General features: G+C 38.8%; 1 protein-coding gene across 3 annotated transcripts; it reads right to left on the minus strand.

The window, feature by feature from the left end:
* Positions 1-486: 486 nt before the first annotated feature.
* Positions 487-25,852, minus strand: TRABD (TraB domain containing). Of its 3 annotated transcripts, none has more exons than XM_044423447.1 (10): positions 25,694-25,852; positions 19,040-19,102; positions 17,738-17,816; positions 16,433-16,599; positions 15,599-15,739; positions 10,298-10,408; positions 8,616-8,755; positions 4,880-5,052; positions 3,109-3,220; positions 487-2,083 (listed from the first exon to the last, which is right to left on the minus strand). In XM_044423447.1, the coding sequence occupies exons 2-10, from the start codon at positions 19,061-19,063 to the stop codon at positions 1,906-1,908; spliced, it is 1,125 nt and encodes a 374-aa protein (XP_044279382.1). In that variant the 5' UTR covers positions 19,064-19,102; positions 25,694-25,852; the 3' UTR covers positions 487-1,905. The 3 variants fall into 3 exon arrangements, with proteins under 3 accessions (XP_044279382.1, XP_044279385.1, XP_044279384.1); XM_044423450.1 differs by lacking the exon at positions 25,694-25,852 and adding an exon at positions 20,369-21,283; XM_044423449.1 differs by lacking the exon at positions 25,694-25,852 and adding an exon at positions 19,949-20,343.

Genomic DNA, 25,852 nt, shown 5'->3' on the forward strand with positions numbered 1-25,852 from the left:
GGATTGTGTCTAGTGATTAGGAAGGAGAGGCTGCAAAGGTATTAATTTGTCATATGAAGGATTTAGAAATACGACCAGCACAAATTTTGGTCTAATACATAAGTGGCTAGATAAAAGGTTTTCTTTGGTAATCAACTGATATCTTTGTTCAATTGATCAGAGCCCAAACTACACTTGCCCAAACAAAGAGGAAGGGAGAGAGGACTAAATTGTCTTTTCTTCATCCAATGGACAGTCACATAGAAGTCACAGTAGAAGACGCTTTCACAGGACAAATTAATTATCATAATTTCTATCATCAATATTCTATTGGGATGATAGCAATATAAATTCAAAAGTAATCTTAAGGACATATAAATGTCTACAAAATGTACATGAAAACTTTTAAAAATGTATATATTAAAAATTCAGAGTGGTGCTACACAAACAGAAGTCCAGGCAATTTTTAAAAAATGATTGGTCAATGATAAAGTAACATTCCATTGGTTCTCTTTAAAATCAGGATTTTATTACATTCGAGTGCACTTGTGATAGCTTGCCTATATGGCATCCAAGAAATGAATGGTAAATACTATGCATTTATCAGGTTTCAGATGTATTTTTCTCCCAGAGTGGAAGAACGTAAACTCTATAAGGAATATTTCCTCAATTGTTTTGCAGTTCTCAAATTCGTGCCATCATGATTTGGTTCACTAATATGAATAAAATTAATCTAAGCCAGAGGAACTGGATCCTATGTAAACATTAGTTGCCTAACTGTAACTGAAAAAAGACAGACATACTGCTGCTGAACTTTTATTCAAAGAAAAAATAAAACAAATAACTGGATCGTATCCAACTCTGCCCCAAACTAGTGCTAAGGGTGATGTGCTAGCATAAAGCAAAACTTGCACAATGTAGTGCTTGTTTAGCCAATGCAAGAAAGCCATGCACCACTGAAATCTACTAACACATTGCCATTTTCCCCATTGCCTTAGCAAATGCTAGTGATGTGGCACTAACACTGATTTACCCTCGCACAATGTTGTTAATGCCAGCACTGGGGGACAGCTGGATGGCCTTAAAAAGAGGAAAAGAAAGAAAAAAGAACGATTCAGCCAAAGTTAAGCGCTCTTCCATCGAAGTAAATGAGATTTTAAAGTACTTAACTTTGGTTGGATCATCCCCATTGTGTACAGTGTAAAGAAGGCAACTTCTTTATTTCTTTATTCAGTAAGGCTTGTAAAAGATAAGAGGTTCATCAACAATAGCCAGCATGTTTCCGATATTTCAAAAGCTGCTGCAGTTTGTTTTTAAAGCCACTATGTATAAAAGTCTTCCAGTAAGAAGAGGTCCTTCTAAGTAGTTTTATAGGTGCTTGGCACCAGGAAGGATAACTTGGTATTACTTATACCGAAAACTCACATACCTAATGGGCCACTGTGCTTTCTGCTTCGGAACAGAGATCATGTCTGGTTGCTCTGTTTCTCTGGAAAGAGCTCAAAGACACAATTCACCAGCATATTTTCCAGTTTAAATGATGAACTGCATTCTTGAACAGGCCTCATTCATCTCAACAACGCTTACATGCTGGAAGTTTCCAGTGGATTGTGTCCATGAATATGACTCTTGTCTATGATATCATCTTTATAAATATGTCATATACACATAATAGTATGATAGATATGTGTACATATTTTATGTACCTTACACTGGCATATACTTCTATGCCACACATTGAATCAGGTTGGTAGAAGAATGTTTATTCTTTTGGGTCACAGCTGGTATAGCATTTACTATCACTCCATTGGTTAGGCCGTAACTCAGTATCAGATGAGACTGTGGAACAGAAATTCTCCGTCATTTTCCTAATCCAGTTTCAGGTATGTTACATTATTGCTCCAACTAATTGTGGAAGCTTCCAATTCAATGCTGCGATTTTATATCTGCTAGTTTCTGAAGATAGTTCTGTGCAACAGGCAGAGAGAGAATAAATCGCACTGTCCTTTGTCCCATCTTGTAGCAGCCGTAGCCCACTAGTCCAAGTACTGTGGCCTTGAAAACATGTCTGAGGATTTTACTGGACATTGATGGAGGAGGCACACTGAAACCAGGAGAGGGAAGGAAAACAAATTACCATCTAGTCATGCTAGAAGAAATATGACTGATCATTGTTTCACTTGAACGTTACCATTTTTGCCATTACTTTCATAACCCAGATGAGTGTGTTAAATCCACTATATATGCTATAGCAGGTTTCAGACATTAATTAATGCAGCATTCAGTTGTTTAGAAGTGACTAATGCCACAACCACTGAACGTACAGCATTCTGGCACTTACCTGGTGAATAACAGCATATAAGGTATGTTGAGGTAACCAGATAATATAAACACTATGTACATTATAATCCTATGATGCGATTTTTGAAATCCTTTTTATTTTTACACTGTATCTTCCAATTTAGAGAAGGAGTATGGAAATAGGAAGGCCACCTGTTCAGTTCAAATTAACTTTCTAGGGTTCCCAAAACATAATTTTTCATTTTACCATTTATGTACATTCATCAACATATAGTTACATATCTGTAACTGTATCTGTAACAGTAGAAGAACACTGTATCTACTGTTCACATACAGTTTTGTAATAAATAATTAACTGATGCATATAAAATTATTTTTATTAAAATAGCTATATAGGGATACTTTTGTTTCTTATTAGGTGTTTGAGCGTTGTATTTTTGTCTTTGTATTCACATTATCTCAACTTTTTATTTGCCACAGCTAAGAGGAAATTATTTTTGCATCTCAGGCCACAACACTGCTCAGAATAAATGAATAGAAATTTGTTATGTGACAAGATATTTTCATGTGGAAGTAATTTAACAAGCCCTGTTGCAAATATTTATTTTCAAGAAAATAACTTCTGCCTAATCAAGGGTTTTTGTTTTGTTTTGGGTTTTTTTTTTTTTTTTGCATTACCTGAATTTCAAAATCATCCTATTTCATCCATAGTACAACTGTCTATTTGCCCAATACTTATTCATTGGCATTTCCCCTCCTGTCCCCAGGTTAACTGCAGGCACAGTAACTTATTAGGAAAATGCTCAGACCTACCAATGGGAGAATTACCTCATTATTTCCTGGATGTTCAAGTCGGTGTTCCAGTTCTTTTCAATTCCAGGCACATGACCCATTCCAACTACCCCAACTACAACAGAAGGGACACATCTTCTGGGTTCAGCTAAAATGCAGAAAAAAAAAAAAAAACACAAGCAAAGACCCTGTATTGAATGGATAGTATTCATTCATTTAAATCTTTAGCTTTCTTTTGTCATGCCTTTCATGCCATGAGCATTTTACAAAGGTAAATAGCCAAACAACTAGGGCTGCAAGCTTAAGAATATTTCTGCTAGAGAGTAAACTCCACTAGATACAATGATTCTTACAGCTGAGGAAATCCACAAGGGGTTGGAGTATAAACACTTGGCACCAAGAACGCTGGACGGGCATCTCTGGGCAAGGAGTTCTAAAAATGGAGATACCATAAGTGAAAAGGGCCCTTTTTCAAGTATTTCAATGTGATGTTGCTAAGATGCTCCTTTTCAGGGTCAGTGTATTCTTACTTTACAGCCATATTTTGAAGCCACTAAACTTCTTGACATCATGGCAGGAACAGAGCCAAGCTATTTGTGGCCATTTCTTATTAAGTTACCTGAGCCTGTTGATTTTCACTTGTCCTTTAACAGGAAGGACTGTGTGTCAGTGGAGGAGCACATGCTTTGCGTACAGAAGGCCCTTGCTTCAATCCCCAGCATCTCTGAGTAGGGCAGGAAGAATTACTGCCTGAAACCCTGAGCAGCAGCTGCTTATCAGTGTTGTCAATTCTGGATTTGATGGGTGGACTCAGTATAAGGCAGCTTCCTGTTTTGTTTTGCTTTTTAAATCAAATCAGTATCTAGCCAAGATGCCGAGTACCAATAACTGATGGGCAAAACCAGTGCTGAAGAGGTTCAAGGAAACAAATTACTTTAACGTGCTCTTCAGTATACAAACCACAGAAGAGGCCTTTCCAAAAGTGGTACTATAATTAAGGAAGGCTCCTTTCAAGAGAAACTCAGCAGGCCATCTGTGCTAGCAAGTAGTGGTGAAGACTATTTTGTATGCATTTTTATATGCCACCGTTTAAGCAGTTTTTTTTAAGTTGGCATTATTTTAATGGTTACATTTGATATCTTTAAAAAATGGCCTTGCAACACCTTTGTACAAACTTTGTCCTTTCTTGTGAGTAATGTATGAAGAGACCTTCTCTGTATAGCTGAATATGAAACTGGATAGCGGGTTAGTGTTTGCTTGTTCATAGTCTTAGTCTTCTACATAGACTGAAGTGCTTGATCCTGCCTAATCTTGGAAGCTAAGCAAGGCTGAAATCTGGATGGGTGACTTAAATATTGTGAACTTCCAAGAGAGCTTTGGCTATGGGTAGTATAGAAATGTGATATAATAATCATAAAAATAGCTTAATATCTGCTACTAGGCGTATCACCTTGCCATGGGTGTATAAAACTACCACATGAGGCCAGTTCTTTCAACAGAAAAAAAGATCTGAACATGTATGATTTTGTTACACAAACAATGCACTCCATAGGATCCTCCATAATCATGCAAAGAAGGTCATTGTAAATTCTACTGCTGAATCCAGATTCAGCACTGTATCCACAAATTTTCTAATTTCCATCTGATATCTAGACAGCTTCCAAAATGACTAGCCAAGGGATTATCCTGGATCATTCAAGCTTCTCTGATTTGAGTCATTGTTTCTCTAGATCAGATTTCCTGAGAAGTATCATGGGTAAGGGGCCACACCACCAGGCATATTTTCTGATCATACATGTTAACTTACATTCAGAAGTAGAAGGTAGTTCTGTATGCTTTGCAGCTTGCTTCAGCATGTACGTCAAGTAAATATCTCGCTCAGAGATGATTGTTCGGTGAAGGTCAGGAAACTCTCCAATCATTTCTGCCATCATTTGCTCCAACAAATCTTTTTGTTTATATTTCTCCACATCATCTTTACTGAAACAAAGAGTCTCAATGTCTATATTATGGTCTCAGAAATGAAAGTCCTGCTACATGCAATAATAAAAATGTTATTTTTAAATTAAATACCAGGCATGGGGAAGGGGACTGATAGTCTTTGGAACAACAACACAAGGTGAGGGGAGGTGGTAGCCTTCCAGTCTCGGAGAAGGATTTTTGTCATACTTTCCCCCGCACAATGAGCATCGGGGAAATTCAGCATCTTAAACATGGTCAGTTTTATGCAGGGGATGGTGGTATTGGTGGGATCCCCTCTATCCGTATGTTAAAAAAACATTATTTTTCCTTGAATATTTTGTCATAATATGCTTCTATTGGAGACACTAAAGGAGATATTGAAGAGCTAATCCTTCTCCTTAAAGCATTCCATGCTCTTTCTAGGCCATCTCTAATTATATGACTTTTATTTTGCGTTGGATCTTTTTTAATAGATTCCTTGTCCCACAAATACTTATGTATTAATTCTTCAAGATCTACTATTTCCAACTTCATTAGCCTTTCATCAGGATTTTTAATCCATTCTGTAATCCAAGCCAATCCAGCTGCATAATAATATAATTTAATATTATGTAATGCTAGACCTTCTCTTTCTTTTCATCCTGTAGTACTTCAAATCCAATCCTTGCTTTTTTTTCCAGTTCCAAATGAAGGTTTTCAGTTGTCTTTACCATTCTTACGAAATTTTCCTTGTATGAAAATTGGAATTGCAAGAACAATTTATTTTATTTTTATTTGTAAAACCTTTTATACACTGTTCAGTTACTGAAGACTCATATTACAGTTTAACAGTGTAAGACGTGTTGTGTGCATCCCTTGAATTTAGTGCTATAGAATCCTACTTTTAGGATTTTTGAAGCCAATCAAATTTGTTTGTCTGTGCTTGCATAGAAATAAGTATAAACCAATGTGGCAGACCTTTCTGCTGTCTAGTGCAAGGAAAATAAAAATAAAACATTTTCTACCCTTGTATATGCAAGTAGTGAGTGGGAAGTGTGGAGAAGTAAAAAACACATCTAAAACTCATTCTAATTATAACATGTTAGTTCTTGGAGAAGTTTAGCCTCACTTTGCTATTATGGCTATGTTGTGTTTGCTACAATGCAGGTCTCCAGGCTGGCAAAACACAAAGCAGCAGCACAAGACAAACACGTCCTCAGCAAGTCAGTGATGCGTCACTGTTAAATTTTTCCCGTATCAGCATGTAATGTTCTGGTCCAGCTCATTATGAAGGAGTATCAGAATGTGCTTGGGTTGCTTACCTAAGATCATTATCAAGGAATAAGACATTGCTATTGTAAATTTTGTCAAGAATAAAAGCTGCAGCCAAAAATGAGAATGATGCCTGCAGTTTCACACCTTGAATACAATCTGTTCAGTGTGGCTCTTCTCTTAATCTGAGACTGCTGCTGAAATTACATATAGTATATTCACTAAAGTGGTATTTTCCTCACAAGAATGTGTATACAAGGCAGATTTTTAAAACATACTATATGGAGGTAATTTGACCTCTGGTCAATGTGACCTTTGCAGATGTTCTTACAATTCTTAAAATACAGTTCAAGCACAAATGCAGATTCTCATTTTCCTTTTAGTTTTGTTAGCCTCATGGTAAATTGTATTTCCTTAAAATGTCCCTTTTTGGCTATATTTATTCTCTCTAAATGCAACTTTTCTTTCATAGGTATATATATTCCTGCATACAGATTTTTGAATTATATACAGCAATTCTTGTTTTAAAGTCACAATTTCTAGACATTGGGTTGGATCCTGATTTCACCAGCCATGAATGGAAAAGATTCCTCTAATCACCAGATGGATCCTATTGGCACAAGAGACGGGAAGGTGATTTTTGCTACTTCTCCCTCTGCTTGCACCTCTCACATTTTTCCTGACAGTCCTCCCAATTCACTGGAGGTGAGTTTATGAGAGCACAAAGGGCTGCAAGGAGATGAGGAGCTGACAAAAGTCTCCTCTCTGACTTCCACTGGTGGGAGAAAAGTCTGGACCCATCCCAACATATATGGATTTCAGTTGCTTCTGATTGGTTTAATGGTGGCCCTTTGACTGAAGCAGTGATTCAGGATATATATTTGCTATGCTTGACAAAATAGATGGTTCTCCTTATTCAATGTAATCCTAAAGGGAACCAAAAGACACCAAATGAAACACATTGTTAAACTGACAAATATCATATAGCAGCATTGTAAGAGATGGTGCTCAAAGAAGGAATTTTTATAAAACCCTTCAACAGGCTACTGAAGAGACAATGAACTTTCTAATGCGACAACATATTCTTTAACTATCATTACTTTTTTCCCCACCTAAAATGTTTAATTGAGCAATAATGATAGTTGCATCTAACTGCTTATATAAGCACTCATTAGGTTTGTGTTTTGCATGTTACACTGCTCATCTTCAACTCTGAGGGCAGCAGTTTAACAGCTGGATTGTAGAAACAACACATTCCAGCCACCAGCTATATCCTGGCTTCCATGGAACATATGAAACTGGCTTCTGATAAGCAACAGGCCCCATACAGTGCTCCTGAGACACATGAGTAAAGCCAACACATACCCTTTAAATATCCAACATGGCTGCATCACTTTAGTACATGCTGTAATTCTAACCTGGCCCTTGTTGCACATTGCTTCTTCTGTCGTATATAGGAAAATGCACCCATATACAGCTACTGAGGGTTATTTGCCCAACAAACAACTCACTGTTGCTTATCGTCAAGGTGGGTTAGCCTGCTTGTGAGTGGACCCACTGGATTGCATCCAGACTGACAGAGTAAACTAACCTACCGTATTTTTTGCTCTATAAGACACACTTTTCCCCCCTCAAAAGTAACGGGAAATGTCTGTGCATCTTATAGAGCGAATGTGTGTGTGCAGTAAGTCTGTCAGATGTGCAGCCCATGGGGAAGTGATGGGGAATGTGCCTGTGATTATGTGCCCATTTGATTCAGAATATTTTCTTTCTTGTTTTCCTCCTCTAAAAACTAGGTGCGTCTTATGGTCAGGCACGTCTTATAGACTGAAAAATATGGTAAGTCCCATTACAAGTACAACCAAGTCTGTGTCGAACTGGATGTCTGCATGGCAGGCTCCAAATTCAGATTGTCTATCTCAAGTGCATTACCTTCACTGCTCCACAGAGGTTTTCCATGAATTGGCATTGAATACTCAAAGAAAGAGCAGCTTAAAGGATCCTGTCCATTATCATAAGCAGTTCTTTTCATGTTTACATTTCAGTGTGATTAATATTTACCATTTTGTCACTATTGTTTATTACATATCACATTATGTGCAGCAGTGGACTCATATTCACATGCTGAGAGCATTTCACTGTCTGTCATTGCAATTGGTGCTGTTGGTTTGGTGTTCCATTGTACTTGAGACATAAATTCCATTACTGGCCCACACATGCGCACAAACACACGCACACAAAAATACCCTCAGCAAATATATTGCAGGAATCAGACATTCTCTTCTAAGACCGGGGCAGTACAGTCCATGATTTGCTACATTCATTCCTACCTGATAGGGTCAGAAAGGAAGCAGAGGTCCCAAGCAAGCTTCACCTTTTGCCAGAAAGAAAGTGCAGCAATGGCTCTCTTAAATGTGACTGGGATTGGTCTGTCTCCAAGATGAAATTTGCAGAATGGCACTTTACTAGCCTGCAAAAGAATTAGCCATTAGCCATAAACCTAATGCTTTATACGGCATTCAGTCAAGGCACTACAAATTAAGGTACACAAGTAACATTTTCATTTTCAGTTGCAGTACCAGGAAAAGCATGCTTCCTGTACAAAGACTATTTCAGGGTTCGCATATTTAAAAGAAGTTGCACTACTGCTTTTGTAATACACACAAGCAAATTCATAGCCTTCTACATAACCTGAAGGGTGCCTGATACACACAGGTTCCGCAGATGGGGTTTTCTACTCAGTTGTAATTGATAACTGCATCATCTCCATACAGGATTTAATACTGACATGTGAAAGCGTATCTGAATAGAAGATTAGTAAGATGTAGATAGACTTTAATTTCCAAGGCATAAATGAAGAGGAGCTTATTCATTTAACAGCTATATTTTAGATGGACAACCTGTGACCCTCCCCATGGTTTGGCCTACAAGTTTTACTGGCCCTAGAAAGCACAACAAAGATGATGGTCATGGAAGTTGTAGGCCAAAACTTCTGGAAGGCAACAAGTTGTCCAATCTTCACTTTAGATATTGAACCTTGCTTTTAAAAAAACTGGGAGTATGGTTAACTGGAGAAATAAAAAATCTTGTACAACATAAGCATCATGGACTGCATATAGAAGTGGGCTAACATTTGATCTTGACAGTTTAAATCAACATTCTCCAAAATTGTTTTCATTTATTTCAAAACCATACATCTGTTTAATAGATGTCTATGAATAAAGTGAGTTTGGATTAGCAAACTGAAGAAAATAAAATTAAAGAAATTCTTAATTTAAATCATTATCTATCTCATTAACTGTTTGATTCCCCCCAGAAAAAAATCTGAAAGCAGAAAAGACTATCCTTGAAAGTTCTAAATTAATATAGTACCAGGAGAAATCTTGAACTGTAAATATCAGCAAAATTTTCCCAAACTATTTCTCCTTGGATGTATAGTGTAAGAATCAAACCAAATTATTTTATATTGTTATTTTTTGTATTTTAACTTGATGTTTGTATTTTACAAACATTTTAACTTAATGTTATGTTAAGTTAATGTTTTAACTTAATGTTTGTATTTTAACTTAATGTTGTGAGCCGCCCCGAGGCTTCGGCGAATGAGGCGGCATAGAAATGTATTAATTAATAAATAAAGAACAGGATATCAGTTTGTACATTGGTGGTTCTGCAGTCACAAACTAAGTTAAGTATCTAGTGGGGAAGGCACGGTATCCTTATGGTGAGACTATAGCTGACTATTTTGTTAAATGGTCAAACATATTTGGAAAGGGGGGAAAGCAGGGCTGTTACAAGTCTTCCAGGAGTCCAGTATTCCCAGCAAGTCTGAACATAAGGCCTTTATGTAGCAATGTAGCAGGACGTGCACACAGACTCGGAGTAAGTGAAATCCCACACCATTTTTTTTTCTTTTTTAGTTGCCTGTCTCCAGTAGTTCACTCAGCATTTTTGCCTCAGAGGGGAAGAAAAACATGCACATTGTATTCTTTGAAAAAAGAAAAGGAAAGCTTACCTCCTTGAAAGCCTCCCTAAACTCCCCTCCAGGAGCCATTCCCAGCTGTTCTGTGATATGAGCAGAGACCTTCAGCAGTAGCATTTGCATCAGTCCAGACATGACTCCATTCTAGCAAAGGAGGGGGAATGCATTAGAAAAAATGAGATAATTTTATAGATTGCTTTAAATAAAGGATAGACATGGTGCTGCTAATAGTCATGAAGAAGCACCAGACATTCTGGCAAAAGAGAAGAAAACAGCAGCGCTCCTTTTTTGGAGCTGATTTATTGTGGAACACAATTCCCATTACTTCAATACATATATACAGGATGGTTGCTAAAAAGCATTTTAGTCATCTGCTAATTTGTTTCCTTGAGAAGGAAGAGGAGAGAAAGTAGTACTAAATTAATCTCTCTGGCTTTGTCATGGTAATGTTTATTGTTTATGGCTCTCTTCCACAGAATAGCAAGAGTAATTCCTAACACAGTAATTAAAATGGATCAAACACATCACAGAATTAGTTACATGCTGCATAAAGTAACTAAGGGGTGAGGAAGGAAGCAGGACATGAAGTGCTTGCACAATTTAGAAACACATTGTTTGTATGTATTTTGGTATCCTCTATGCACAGAGAATGAACAAAGGTTTATGTGACCAAGCCATTTGGAAGCACCTAACACATGCTTCTAATGATAGATAGGCAGCAGTGGGCCCTTTACACCTGTGGTTATTTTCATGTGGGACAGAGTGACTTGCAATGACTAGAGGGTTTGGCTTCGGCTCAGCATATAATATAGTATATAAGATTCTATACCATTCTGGAACACTCTTGTATGCAAATTAACATGTAATAAAGCAGGCCTTCATTACTTTATTACAGGATAGCCAACTGACCCTCCTTAAGAGTCCAGGGTCAATCCACGCTTCCAGACCACTCTCTGGGCAAAGAGGAACTGAGAAAGGAAAGGGGGCATACTGCCAGTTACAGCTGTACCCGGTCTGATCCAGTGAGGGACACTTTAATCGTTCACTGCATCTTCACAGAACATTGTGCCTGTACAATGGATCAGTGCTTTTCCCTTGCTGGTTTACATGGCTTCCAGCTGATGCATTGTCTCTGAACAGAGTAAGAAGAGCAGTTTGGGGCCATGTTCATGGTACTGATAACACGTGTTGCTATTGGAGACAAAAGTTTTAGTTGGGATGGTGATTGTGACTGGTTGCTTTCACCAAGAACAAAAGGAGAGCCATGACTTGCACCACTGATAGCCTTATTCTCTATGAACTGGTTTAATTCCCTTTTAAAGCTGCCCCTCTTCATGTTAGTGCAGCAAATTCCACAGTTAAACTATGTACTACAAGAACTACCTCCTTTATCTGTTCTCAATTTTCTACCATTCAGCCTCATGGGGAGGCCCTGGTTCTAATATCATAAGAGCAGAAGGAAAATCCCCCAATCTACTTTCTCTGTAAACATAATTTTCTGCATCTCTAGTAGGTATCCCTTTCCTTGCCTTTTTGTAGTCCCAAACATTTCCTTGTAAGGGAGCTGCTCTGGCACCTTGAACATTTTGGTTACCCTTTTCTGTACCTTCCCAACTCCACGATAACTACCAGGCCTTCAGACAGACTTCCTCCTCCGCAAGCATGTATCTGTTTCTTCCTACCAGTAAGCTTTAGTACACAACAAAGAACCATTCCATTTTAAAACTAGTCACAACAGTTATAATCAAAATAAATGCTTAATGCAACAAAAGCACCTCGAAACAGTCCATCTTAGCTTTGACAATTATCACATGATCAATAATGAGCCTTCACAGACAATTATGCTGATCACATCCTTGCAAAGTCTTGTGTTTGATGTAAAAGACTAAAATGAGAACCTTTTGTAAATATTCTACAAGTACTTCTCAGTTTCTTTTAACACCAACTAAAAAGGCCTAGCTTTTTGATACCTTCTCAGTTTGAAAGACTGACTAAAGTAGGTTATAGATTTTCCAGTGATGTTTCTGTTCCAAAATTATACCTCAGGTACTACATATGCCAGACTTAATCACCATTTCTCTAGTGCCAACTGATTGAAATTTCCATGGTGCTCTTTATGCACTGTTCCAGTATTATGCATCTAATATTTTTTTACAAAAAGTTTGTTCCAGACTTTTATGTAGCTGCATAGACGTGTGTGCTTGTGTTCCTTCCTTCAAACATAACCTGAAAAACATCCTGTTTAAATCCTTTATAAATGCTGACTGAGGAAAAGAGAGAGTTTTGAACCAGGTCACAGAGGCCTTCAAGAGTACTTCAATGCTGCTTTTGTGGTACAGACAACATTAGAAAGTTGTATTAGGGATAGACTTGCCGAGAGAGAGAGAGAGAGACTGAGACCTAGCAAGTTTCTAGTCCTTAACAGTGTGAAGTTGCACCAAACATTTGTGAAATGTTAGAAGCCAGAGAAGTGGTTGAATACAATTTTCAGTGGTGAGGAGAGTAGCATCAGAGCTCTGTTTAGATTGTGCTCCTTCCATGAACACAACCAGCACAGAATACACAACTTAGAAAAACATGCAGAAGATGATGAATAAACTATGCAAACTATATATATGCTTATACTGAACCTTTTCCTTTCTTGGCATAGCAACAAAAATTGAATTAATTATGGAAGAGTAGGGATAACCCAACATTTAGTGGCAAAGGTTTGCATGGAGAGTATTCTTAGTTCAGTCCTGGAATTTCAAGTTAAAAGACCAAACTATCAAAGCCTGAAAAGGCCTCTGGCTGAGAGCTGTTGATCATCAGAGCATGCTCGGCTTGATAAACAATGGCCTCATTCAATGAGAGGCAGCGTCACATGGTCCTTTTCTCAAACATTTAGACATCCTGGGATGGTGAAAAGGTTTTGATGAGTCTTGTTTCTAACAGAACTTTGGGGAAGGCACAAATTGTGTCTAGACAGATCTTTGCTAGAGTCCGTGCACTTTCAGACACTCGCTTCTGCTTTGCTGTTTTCATTGCCTGCACATTAGGCTACTAAACAGACAGCTCTGCAGATGCCAAATGACTAATGGGCCTACTTACTTCAATGGCAGTGGTCACTATGAACAGAAATGTGTATGAGATGGGCCAGCTAAGCCTACTCAAAAAAGATCTGTCATGCCAACGATGCACTACTATTCGGAATATTGCTGAAGAGGCACAAAATAAACCCTGCCATCATTTCAGAGTCTTTGCTGATTAGCCCCTCCTGATTATCCAGATATACTGTGCAATCTCTTACCTTGGCCTGCCAGCACAACACTTCATTAAACCACATCTCTCTGTTTGATTTGCTTTGCCCATCTAAATGTCCCCCAAGCTATGTATGATGTTTCCATCCCCCCTTCCCTCCAAAGAGGCTGTGGCTAAACAGAGCAGAATATCCAAGTTAAATAAAGTTTAGCATGAGTGCCTTGAGGGGGAAATGATGGGAGTCACAGGTACAAAGACTGCATTTTTTCCCTTGAGAAGGGATGCAGTTCAGAGTTCTATGGGTGTAAAATGCTATTGCATATGCAATACTACATATGTTATTACATGATTGTATCATTGTCCGGAAATAACATAAAAATTACTGGTAGAGTTTTATGAGGTTCACAGACCTAGTTCTCGCTGAAGAAAAGGCAAGCCTGTGCCTGAGAACTGTACCAAAAATTAACTAACACCTCCACACACCCATTTAACATACTATCATATTATATGATCGACACAAGTTGTATATTGTACACAGGAAGCTGTCAAGAGAAAAGTGTTTGAACGTTTTTGACCATGTTAGTGATATACAGGAAAGGGGTTTTTTTTTTTGTATAAAAGGGTATTCAATCAAGTCTGATGTGGTCCAGCCCAGCCTCAAGGTTACCTCCTTAGTAGCAACTGGATCAGCATCTGTGAGAGCTAATCATATGAAGCTGCTTCCAAGTCATATCACTGGTTCATTTATCTCAGAACTGTCTAGTTTCCTTCGCAGTTCTCTAATGTTTCCAGCAAAGACCTACCTAAAGGATGGTAGGTTAGAAGGCTAGGACTGTGTTCATCCATATAATCCTGTCCGTACTCTAACATCTTTTTATTGTGCACCTGCTCTTAAGATTGGTTAGACTAGTATGCACAAGAGACAGGTCCTCCTTGATGGTGGCTCCAAAACTTTTGAACTCTTCCAATTTATCTGTGCCTTGTCCCTCCAATATCATGAATACCATGAATACTTTCCTTTTCAGTGCTGCTTGTAATGGAGATCACCACATGCTGATAAGATAATGCAGCTTTTTCAAAATAAAACAAAAATTTGTCTGATCTTTCTATATCTTCTCTCTCTCCCTTTTATTTGTTGCTTTGTGAGGGTGTGGCTTCATAAATATTTAAAAATGTATTTATTACTTGAGTAATTTGAGATTCCAGGATATGAACCCTCATATAGAAACATGTCTACCACTGAACAAATGGGGATTATGTTTTTGTGCCTACAAGTTTAGAAATGGCTGAAAAGGATAGCGAGGAAGCACATGCCTCCAAGATATAATTCTTTCCTGTTACCCCTGCTCTTCATTTTAAAATTTCTTTCCAACCCTATATATGAGGCTCATTTCTTTGAAATTCAGAACAGAATGTCCCGAAATCTGCCCAGTGATCTTCACAGGTGAGCAAGAATTGAGACCATGGCTTTCCACATCATGCTGGTTCTTTGCAGAACACCGCAATTCAGCCTGAGGCCTATTCAGATAAGAGAAAAACAAGGTGTTCTTCTTTTACTGCTTCTAGAATCAAGGTTTGGAAAATGCAAATACCCAGAATGGTTCTAATGACGACATCAGATTGAGGGAGAAGATCTTAAGAAACACCCAGTTGGTCCTTCCCTCACATTCCCTGAATTTTTGCTGTATCTCTACCATAGCAGTAGGTGCAGACAACAAGTGCATAAAAGAATTCATCCCTTTTCCTGCCAGGAAACATACAAAGCTGAACGTTTATGAAATTAACCCAGATGCAAAAAGTGGTAATGGGGCACCACTGATTTTAATCCATTCATTTAATTCTCACAGGCATTCCTAGCTTTGCTATGGTATAAATCTGCTTTCCACCTACCTCTATTTTTGAAGACTCCCTACTGAATCATGCCTGAATGTGAACATTAAGGCAACGTAATGTTTTGTGAAAAACCATATTGCATAATTGCACAAGTTTCAACTGCAGTAGACTATAAAATTTGGGAAAGCATTATTGTAGTAAGTTTGTGATGTATTACCTCATACACACAAATAGATGGTAGTGTCACTGAGGAACTTATACCTGCTTTATAGCTTGCTGAAGTTTCTCCAGATTGATTTCTTTGGCTTCCTTTAGTAATGTCCTTTCATCCATTTTTAACATGGAAACTCTATACTGGCATAGCTCAACCACAACTACGTCAGGCTGTACTTCTTGTATTGTCTGAAAAAGATGGATTCAGTTGCATGCTTGCAGACAAGATTAAAAAGCACTGAAGGCTTCACTGATGTTAAAAGTGAGAAAATTAAGGATACCATAACCAATTCCCATGCCACAATTTTATAAAATTTTAAAAAATGGACTTGAAGGAGAATCTGAAGTGTCATATATTTATAGTGTGGTTCCAAGAATTCCCAGAGTGGCTTAGAGTTTTCAAATATTTAAGTAAAACAAACAAACAAACAAGAAAATAAAAAGATGCAAGTTTGCTAATCAAAGAAAGGTTTTCCTAGTTTTTCCATATAAGCTCACAAGTCCATGATGACAAAAGTTCTCCTTCCCCTCAAATTTTGTTTTTCTTGTATCAAACTGTGAAGGAGCATCTCCTCTCCTCCCTATTTTTCAGTATCCCTTCCTTTTCTTTTATCCCACCTCCTTTTATTCAGAACTGTATTCAAAACATCAACAATAAGAGGATGCCTTGACAAGTATATAATCAGGATGAATGGAATATGAATCACTGTATATACTACAAGTGGTCCACTAACCGATTCTATATAAAGTTAAACACCACTGCTGTAATTTCAAACTCACTGTAATGAAGTACTTTTCTTTTTGAGCATTAAAATATTCAAGGTTTCACAGAAAGATTCCTAGGCAATTTAATAGAAAAATGCTCCCAATATTAAAATGTACCTTCACTACATCTCTTTTACTGCTATCGCTGAAGTGGGCAGTTCCAACAACATAAACTTTGGAGCCCTCTTCAGTGGCCAGTTCTGTCACAGTGCTTGGCAGGCTTGGCTTCTTCTGTCGTTTCTTCATCTTCATTTCCAGAAGAATTTTTAAAGCATCAGCATCAGCTACATAAATTTGAATAAAAACATATTCACTTCAAATATCTCTGAACTGGATATGAATGGACCAGAATTTTAAAGCTAGGATTAACCAATCATATTTTTGCTCATTTATACTTTCGGGACAAAATACAAGGTGAAAAAAGTCTAGGAAAACTTCATCTTGCCTTTGTGGTCTGTTCACCATCTTTCCACAGAAGCTTTCCCCCTAATCTGAAACTTTGATGCCATTCAAAAAACAGAAAGGAAAAACTTTGGCCAGGAGACTACAGCCAATCAGGGGATTATATAGGCAGAGTACAGACTTCCTACTGCCACACAGCCAATCAGATTTGGATACATGACAACCTCATAAAGCCAAATCAGAGCAAGGACAAATGCTTTTTGCCCAACTTTGAATAAGAAAGCTTTTTACAATGTTTCTTGCCCTGCTCCTCTATCCAACAATCTGAAAGAGAGAAGGTGTTACACTTCTGGAGCAGCAATTTTCTACAAAAGTCTTCCTGTTCTGGCACCACCAGTTTATATAAACACATGGCTACTTCATGGAAAATAATGTGTTTCTACAAGATGGCAGTGCCAGAACAGGAAGAATTAATTAAATCAATTAAGGGTTATACTTACCTTTGTGTCAAGAAACAGAATACTAGAATTAGCTGTCCTACAATATTTCAATACAGGAACATTTTATATAGGAACTGACTGCTGGTGTTTATTTTATTACATTTATTAGCCCACTGTTCATGTAGGAAGCTAATCTGTCCTTTACAGCTTCTCTGTGTGTTGAAATAGGCTCAGAAATTATGACTGCCCCAAAGCCACCCAGTGAGTTCCAGCAGACCCATTTCAGAAGGCTCAACTACTGTAGGTTAAAAATAAATACAGTTGGAAGAAAAGTCCCAGTCTGCTGGAGCCATTTGCAAAATGTAGGAAAGTTTTAAAAATTATATATGAGAGCATTCAGAACCTGACTGCCACCACATTATAAAGACCTGCACCTGAAATGGTGTAGTCCATTCTAGCACTTTCATTCTGCTGCATATATAGACCAGACTTAAATTTTGGAAGGAAAGTTAACAAAAAGCTTTGGACCAAGAGACATATATGAGGCAAAGTAACTTTATGATTTATGACCTTAACGTACAAATATTTGGTGCGATGACGGAAGCATCTTTTGGCCCATCTCTTCGGGCATCAGGCAAAGGTGCAGGTTCTGAAGCAGCCTGTGTTGAATAAAAACAAAGAACAGGAGAGGGCAGATCAAAGGGATTTCAGTAAAATATATTCACATGCTTTTCGAACTAGTTAACATATAGACAAAGATGCACTTATACAATTGTTTCACCTTTTGGGAAGATTGTATTAGAATGACATAACTATGATCTCAAGAAAATGATCACATTCTGTGGGATCATGGTAAGGTCTGGAGGTTCCCCAAACTAGCATATTATTTTCATCTGATTTCTGGAGTCTTATTGGGTAAGTCAAGCATTCATTGCTTTTTCCATAGAAGACAATGGGTGAAAGCACAGTTGCGTCCTTTGGGTTATATCAGTAGCTATACAACCATATGTGGTACTTTTAAAAAAATCAAAAGTCAGTAAGATTTTTGGCACATGCAGAGCTCTACCACATAAAGCTTTAACTCTTGAAGTGGAAGGACGCACTGCAGGGAGGGGCGACTTGTCACCCACAAGATGATTTTGTCCACAACTCATGTCAGTATAGCCAAGGATGAGGTATGGTGGGATTTAAGGCTGAAAGATCTGGAGGGCCACAAGACCCCTGCTTTATTGACACTGGGGGCTTTATTGCCACCTATAATAGTGGGTAGCCTGGCTTTCTCAAGAGTCATCTGGAGTTATTTACAGCTATCTGTAGCTCACCAATCCCTGCTGCTGCACAACACAGAGTGGATTTTGAAGGCTGAATTGTGTGGTCTTAGCAAAAGGACTGTCTCATTTTCAACCTGAAATCACTTCCAATTGTACCCTGGAGATGTGAACTACTCCCCAACCTGCTTGTCTTTTAAGTACAGCACTTCCAGTGCATCGCCTTGTTTGGCCTCTCCTGGCATATATACATGCAAGATAAAGAGGAAAGATGCAGAATGATCCAACCCGAGATTTACTAGATAATCCCAAACCAGGTGCCTTTAAGTAAATGGCTTTGTTTGAATTCAATGTCAATCCTACTTTGAGTAGACCATGTGGGCCCTAGCACAAGCAGAGTGCAATTATACTTCTGATTAGTTTAACTGTTGCTATGAGAAATGCATTCCACATTAAATCAGACATCTGCCTCTTGAGGATGTTTGTGTGCCCTTAAAAAGCATAGACACAGAAAAGCAAACTCTGCAGTGCTCCAGAAACATTACAGAAACGTCAAACACTCCAGTGAGCTGCTTCCTGCCAACTACACAAAATGTTGTAGTTCCCAAACTTACCTCTTGCTGTTGCTCCCCCTCCATCACCTGAATGTTCTTTCCACTTCACCAGCCAGAGAAGACCTGCAAAAGAGTACAGCGTAAGTAAGTTCAAGAGTTAAATTAACCATGTCTAAAGCATTTCTGTAAACATTTTCTCAGCGTAAAATTACCACACAGTGTTTCACAATAAAGCTTCCTCCCAAGCCTCCAATGGCTGCTGCAATCAACATGGTAGGAATCATACTACTGAAGCTCATCAAGGAATGTGATAGGATGTGCCATCAGCTTGTGTTGTTGTATTAAAGCCTAGTGCTTATTTGTTTGGCTAACAGGTGAGCAAAGGTAAGTTCACAGTTGTAACCTCCAATTACCTATGGACAGAACTTACATTCAGCTTGGTCAAACTTACTTAAACAGGTTTTCAATTACTCCCTCTCCTGCTCCCTGATAGAACTAGTTGTCCTTGAGCCAGGAATGGAATTCAAATTAAGTGGCCTTCTCTCAAATGATACAGGATGGTGCAAAACCATGTCCAGACCTGCCTAGCATAAGCCGAAAGCAAGCTGATGAAGTGTTCACTAGTCTACAATCATGTGCTATTTTTTAAGATGCCACAAAAGGATTTGCTGTTTTTGCTGCACTAGGGAATATGTGATCCCTCTAGAAGTAGTCAGAACTGTAAAGACATAAGCATAGAGCAAATCATTTTAAGCCAGGTTTTTCTCCAATGATGTGGCTGACATTCCTGCAAATGTCTGCAAGAGGACCTGTAAACCTGGCTATTCCAGTAAGGCCAGTATTTCTACCTGCCTTTTCTGAACTGTACAACTTCCAACTACTTGACTCAGGAGACTACAGGGAAAAGTACACATTAGCACACCAGTTTAGCTCACATAAACATGGCACGAATGCAAATTTTCCATTTACCTAGAAGGATCAGGTCCCAGTGTAACAGCACTACCAAGGAAGACAAAATTTGGATAGCAGCTCAACCATATTCCAGCTGAAGTGAGTTCCATGGAGGTTCACTTTTCCCTGCGAAAACTTACAAGCCCAGTATAAGAACCACAGAGAGTCCTTTACTTAGTCTGTGAACTTGATGAGGACGTGTCAGAGGAACTTTGGCAGGAAGGAAGAAAAGGTGACATACCACCATGCCTGTATCAATCCCACTTGTGCCTAAAGTTACCACCTGGCTAGTTTTGAGCTGGCCTCATCATTGTCTATGTTCTGGTTTGGAATGTCACCTGGCACTTTGCTTTTAAGCTGGTGCACACTGCCAGATTGCTTCAGATGCAAAAGAAGGCGCTAAACAAACCACACACCTTCCATCTGTGGTTTGCTTACCGTGATATGTGAACTGAGAATTCTGAGAATAAATTATGACTTAGGGCTCTGCTCGTCAGGGAAGAGATAAGTCAAAGTTTCTGGTTTGCACAGCAAGGTTAAACAAATTACAGATAGAAGGTTTGTTGTTTGTTTAGTTGGTCTTGCTTGCAATGGGATCATTCCAGTCCCTCGGTCTGTAAAATAAAGTGTGCAGTTTAAATAAATTAGAAGGTTCCATATGGACTATGTATGGTTTTGAACATACAATCTTCATAGGTAAACAAAGCATCACAAATTTCTACATAATACTCTCAAAGGTGTTGAGGCAAAGGAAATCACTGGAAAGTGACCTGATATATACTGATTCTCTTCAGGTGTAATGGAACAACATGCTAAATTCACTATGGTTTGGTTCACATGTAACAAGATGAGCTCCTAGCTCATACACATGCACTGTGCTTGAAAGTAGAGAACCAGATAGTTCAATCCATGAAAAGATGCTGTGCCTACATCCTTTTAAGAAAGCTGGAATCTAACCAACCAGCTGCTTTGGTTGAATAAGCTGGATCAGTTAAGGAGTGGGTGCAGTTATTCCAAACTGATGAATTGATGAAATTATGCTATACCTGTGTAGCCATGAGGCTTATCATGTGTCTCTGGGCTAGTCACTGTCTCTCACTCAAGCCTACTGGGTTTTTGTAAGGCAAAGAGCTGAGGTAGAAGAGACAGCATATCATGCCCTGAGGCTGCCTATGGAAGGGTAGACTCAAATAAATAAAATGGAGTACCAAATAGGTTCCTCAGAACGAGCGAGCTTCCCATGTGGTTTCATGACCCAAATTCAGCAGGAAGCACTCACTGTTTGCAATCCGCTTAACTTCACTTTCCCCACTTTTTTATCCCAGGAGAAAGAAAAAAACTGATTTTTGTTCAAAAAGTAGAATGCACATTACAATATATAGTAATAATTAACATCCATTTTCAACATTACATTTTTGCAACAAAAATAACTAGAATAAATAATCTTTATGAATTATTAAATCAAATTACCAAAAAGCTGAAATATGCATCTGGATATATTAACCCTGCAGAATTCAATAAAATTTTTACCAATTTTCCACAAATCTGTCCCACTGTTGTCTTTTTTTTGGTCATTCTAATATAATGTCTTAATTTTGCTATAATAGCAAAATCCCACATTTCAGCTATTTATATAGAAACCTGCAGTATCTAGTTTTTTCCCACATAGTTTTGTTTTTCATCATATATGATTAATTCCTTATGTGACTAACAAATCCAACTATATAATTGTGTAAGGAAAACAAAGGATCCAATGGAACTTCATAGCCTAATATTTTTTTCTAGTTACCTTCTTATCATCCAGTATTTCTTGCCAATGATGATTCCTGGCATATATAATAAAGGTTTTCTGCTTGAGATTTCCAAGAATTAGACAAGTATTTCTTAATATGGTTTATAAGAACAGGAGTTAGAGACCACTTTGTTGTTACTTTATACCAAGGTGGACAACTTGTGGCTGTCGAGATATTTTCACCTATGAACTCCCATCAGCCTGTGCTAGCACAGCCCATGGTGAGTGATCATGGGAGCTATACTCAAAACATCTAGAGGGCCACAAGTTGCCCAAGCATGTTTTAGACATATTTTCTCTGAATGACATATTCAAATCAGCCTTTCTCATCTCTCCAAAAGAAGTTTTTTGCCAGCATCTTGAGTCCATTTAATAACACATTCCTTAACTGGTTCTGTGTTGTAATACCAATTAATAAATTAAGATAAATTACCTTTCATTCCTAATTAGTTTTTAAAAATCTGTTGCATTCCTTAACAATTCATTTACTAAAATATTATGTTAGAAAGTATTCAAACCATAGGAAAGTTAGATCATTAAACTTCTCTTTATCTCTGCAAAAGAAACCACATTATTTTGATCTAAAATATCCTTACATGGAAAGATGTTTATTTCTCTGTTTTAACAATCTTAGATTTTTTCCAGCTCCCCATACTTCCATCCCTCAGCTCAATAGCTCACTTAATTTCTATAAAGGTCACATATTTTTACTAAATTTGAAATCAATATTTTTGTATCCATTATTATGCATTTTAGATTCTTCCTATTTTCTTCCAACACCATTGGATTAGATGAAAATTTGTGCTACATTTAGACTTAAAAGTTTTTCAAAACAAATACTAGCAAGGTAAACTTGTTTAACCTCCAAAACATATTGGAATCTCTCATATTAGCAAAGTCTGCAACCTGACTTTTCATCTGTCTCAAAACTGATTTTTGTTTCTATACAAAAACACTCATTCAAATCTAAAAGCTACCAAGTATGATAGTTTATTACACATTTCCATCATAACCTTAAAAATGCGCAGTTAGTTCCTGGGCTACAAATAAGTTCCATTCCTGAGAAACGAATATTTATCTTTAAGTTGAATTTGCATGAAAGTTCTATTGCATATAGTTAGCCCTCCACATTCGCAGGGGTTGGGGCACAGGACCCCCAGGAAAGTGAAAGAACGGCAATATCTCTAACCACCCTCCTAACACACCAGTGTCTTCCTCTTTGCAGCAAGGAAATGCTGGAGAATTTGTCTTTCCAGATGGGCAGAGCAGGAAGACATGCTTTGCCTTTCTCCCCTTTCACTTCCTCTTTCTCTATGGTGATGATGATTATCTGCAATTTTTTTTAAATTAAAATGCATTATGGCAGTTTGTTCATAAGTATAGGATGTTAGTAACTCGGACATTCATAACTCAGGGACTGACTGTGCTAATGTTTGCTCCTCTTATTTTATAACATAACCTAAAAGATAGTCCATTACCAACTTCAGTGAACAGAAATGTTTAGTTTTTAAATTTGAAACATCTGATGGTTGCACCAGTCATACTGGTTCTGTGCCAGTGAACTATCAATTGCTTCACATGCACTAATGTAAGCCAGGAAGTCATAAAATTCTGGAATTACCATCTTAGCAAATTAATTTCCAATCAAACTAGTTCATCTGAGACATTAATTTATGCATTTTCCACACCACATACATTTGCTATACCTCATAATGCACAAAAGGAACATAAGCACTTATTCTATCTTGAAAATACATGGTGAAATGCTAGGGTCAACAATGGTTCCCCATTACGTGTCTAGGTAGCAGATTCATGAAACAAACATGGTACCAGCATAGTGTAATGGTTAGAATTCTGGCCTGGGACACAGGGGATCTGGGTTCTAGTCCCCATTGCCCATGAGCTTACTTGGTGACTTTGGGTCAGCCATGACTCTCAGCCTAACCTATCTTACAAAGTGGTTGTTGTTGGGAAGATAAAACAGAGATGGGGAAGCCACCTTGAATTTCTTGCAAGAGAAAAAAAGGCCGGATATAAACATAATATGGCAAAAGAATTTATAGCTGTCATTGTCTTTAAAAGAATATATGCAGGGGACTTGCTAAGGGGCAATAATCCTTTTAAGTGACTCTTACTGAAGAACTTAATATTGGCTCAAGAAATGTGAGATCTTTCCCTACTATCATTCTGTGGCCTAGCACAAGGGGAGATGTTCCCATACAGCAAAACATCTGTCAGGTAAAACCAACACAGCTTGCATACTCTCTACTGCCAACTGAGTATGTGTCAGCTCAGCTGATAGGAATGACTGCCGCTGACCCAGGTTCAATTCAAGTCTTGGCTGGCCTGCGCTCTGGCCTTGGGATCGCTTAAAGCATTAGAAACAACGGAGACATAAATGAGGGCCTCTGAATGTTCAGCAGGTTAAGCTGGAGGGCCTGGATCAGTTTCACTGGAGCATGAGATATGAAAGTACCATGCGGCAGAAACCATTTGAAGTAAACTTCCCCAATCTGGCTGGGGCAGGCGTGGAGGTTTACTCCATCACATATGGCAGGCACCACGATAGAGAAGGCTACTTTGAAGGTACGATCCTAAGCAAACCTATTAGGGAACAGATTCAACTGAACCGAGGGCAACGTTCTTCTGCATAAATGCGATTAAAACAAAGCTGACAGGATCAATGCATTAGAGCCGCCATGGCCAGCCCAAGGCATTTTGGCATCCATGTGAGAGTGCATGCAAAATGGCATCCTTCTGGTGGCACCAAATTAAGGATGAGGGGGCAGTTTTTAAAAAGGAAAAATACAAATCAAGGAATAACCAGTGTTTTAGGCACATTTCACTGTGCCTCACAGAAGAGCCTCATGGCCACTTTAAACGTGGCTATCATTACACGGCACGCCTTTAATGGTCTGCGGATCACACTAGGCAACTTTGTTTACAGTCCAGAGAACTTGCTTGACTACAGGAAGGCTGTGCCACTACTGCATTCCACGAGGTCCACCTCATGTGCAACTACACGTACATGCTACCGACAGCCATATGGCAACAGCCTTTATGTGATGGCTATACTGTGTAGGCCAGCTTTGGGGAATGAAGTGGCACAGCAAAACTTCGGGTCTGGTTAACAGCCTTGACCAAGTAGTATTTTTGTTCACTAAAAGAGTTAGGACAAGGCAAATAGTAATTTATACTCAGCTTCGCACATTCTTTCACTTAGTGATAGCCTCAAAGGCAACACGTTCTGAATTTAATTGCCCTACAGAGCTGTTCCTAGCAAAATAAAAGTTGGCTCAGAAAAGTAGGGGAGAATAAAATATCTCAACGAGCTGAGATCCCATCACTTTTGCTATGTACTGTTTGACACTTTAAAAAGTGGCACTGTCAGCTACTGTCTTCGCCTACAAACGCAGGCCCACAAAAGTTTTGCAGATACTTGCCTCCTCAGTGCCATATGCATACGGAAAAGTAACGCACAGCTTTTCAAGCAGTCTCCCCGCGTATGAGAAACTCTCCAGGAGCGACGTGTACTAATATAAGCTGGGAAACGGGGTGAGGGCGGGGAGCTTGTAGAGGTGCTCCAGAACAGATTCAACGGCAGCGTTGAAAAACTTCGTCCTTCCGTCACAGCTACCCCCCTCCCTTTCATCTCCGTGCCAATAACAAAGCATGGCTGGGAAGAAACTCCGAGCAAGACTTCCAGAAATATGAAAATCATCCCCTTCTTTTTTCACCCTGCACTCTCCTTCTTGGCCATTTTGGAGAAAGGAGGGAGGGGGCTACCTGAACATAAACCAGGATTTGTCGTCGCTGCACAGCGTACGACTGGCCAACAACAGGCAGTGGCCGCTCCTCGGCATGCCACGCCACGCAAATGCAACCTCTTCCTCCCCCCACCCCCACCGGGCCAACTCTGCGCTCCAAACGCAATTAATCAGGAAATGCTAAGTACCTCGCCCCTTACTTACTTTGTGAGCAGTGCCGCCCCCGTCCAAGGGAGATGCCTCTCGCCTGGGAACCCCCGGCTGAAACTCCAAACGATTCCGGGACCGAACTTAAAGAAGCAAGCGGATCCGAAAGGAGGCGAGTCCTCCCAGGTACTCGCAGCAGCCCATTAGCCAGACAAC

The sequence above is a fragment of the Varanus komodoensis genome, unplaced genomic scaffold (assembly GCF_004798865.1).
Source record: "Varanus komodoensis strain SLA01 unplaced genomic scaffold, ASM479886v1 scaffold13_3, whole genome shotgun sequence".
NCBI classification, from domain to species: Eukaryota; Metazoa; Chordata; class Lepidosauria; order Squamata; family Varanidae; genus Varanus; species Varanus komodoensis.

Bases quoted from the DNA above. Each gene is read 5' to 3' on its own strand.
- TRABD (XM_044423447.1), bottom strand. From the start codon at position 19,063: ATGGAGGGGGAGCAACAGCAAGAG. The intron at 17,817-19,039 runs GTAAGTTTGGGA...TATTCAACACAG, and splicing joins AGGGGGAGCAACAGCAAGAG to GCTGCTTCAGAACCTGCACC. The intron at 10,409-15,598 runs GTATAAGTTCCT...CTCCTTTGCTAG, and splicing joins TTCAGCAAGCTATAAAGCAG to AATGGAGTCATGTCTGGACT.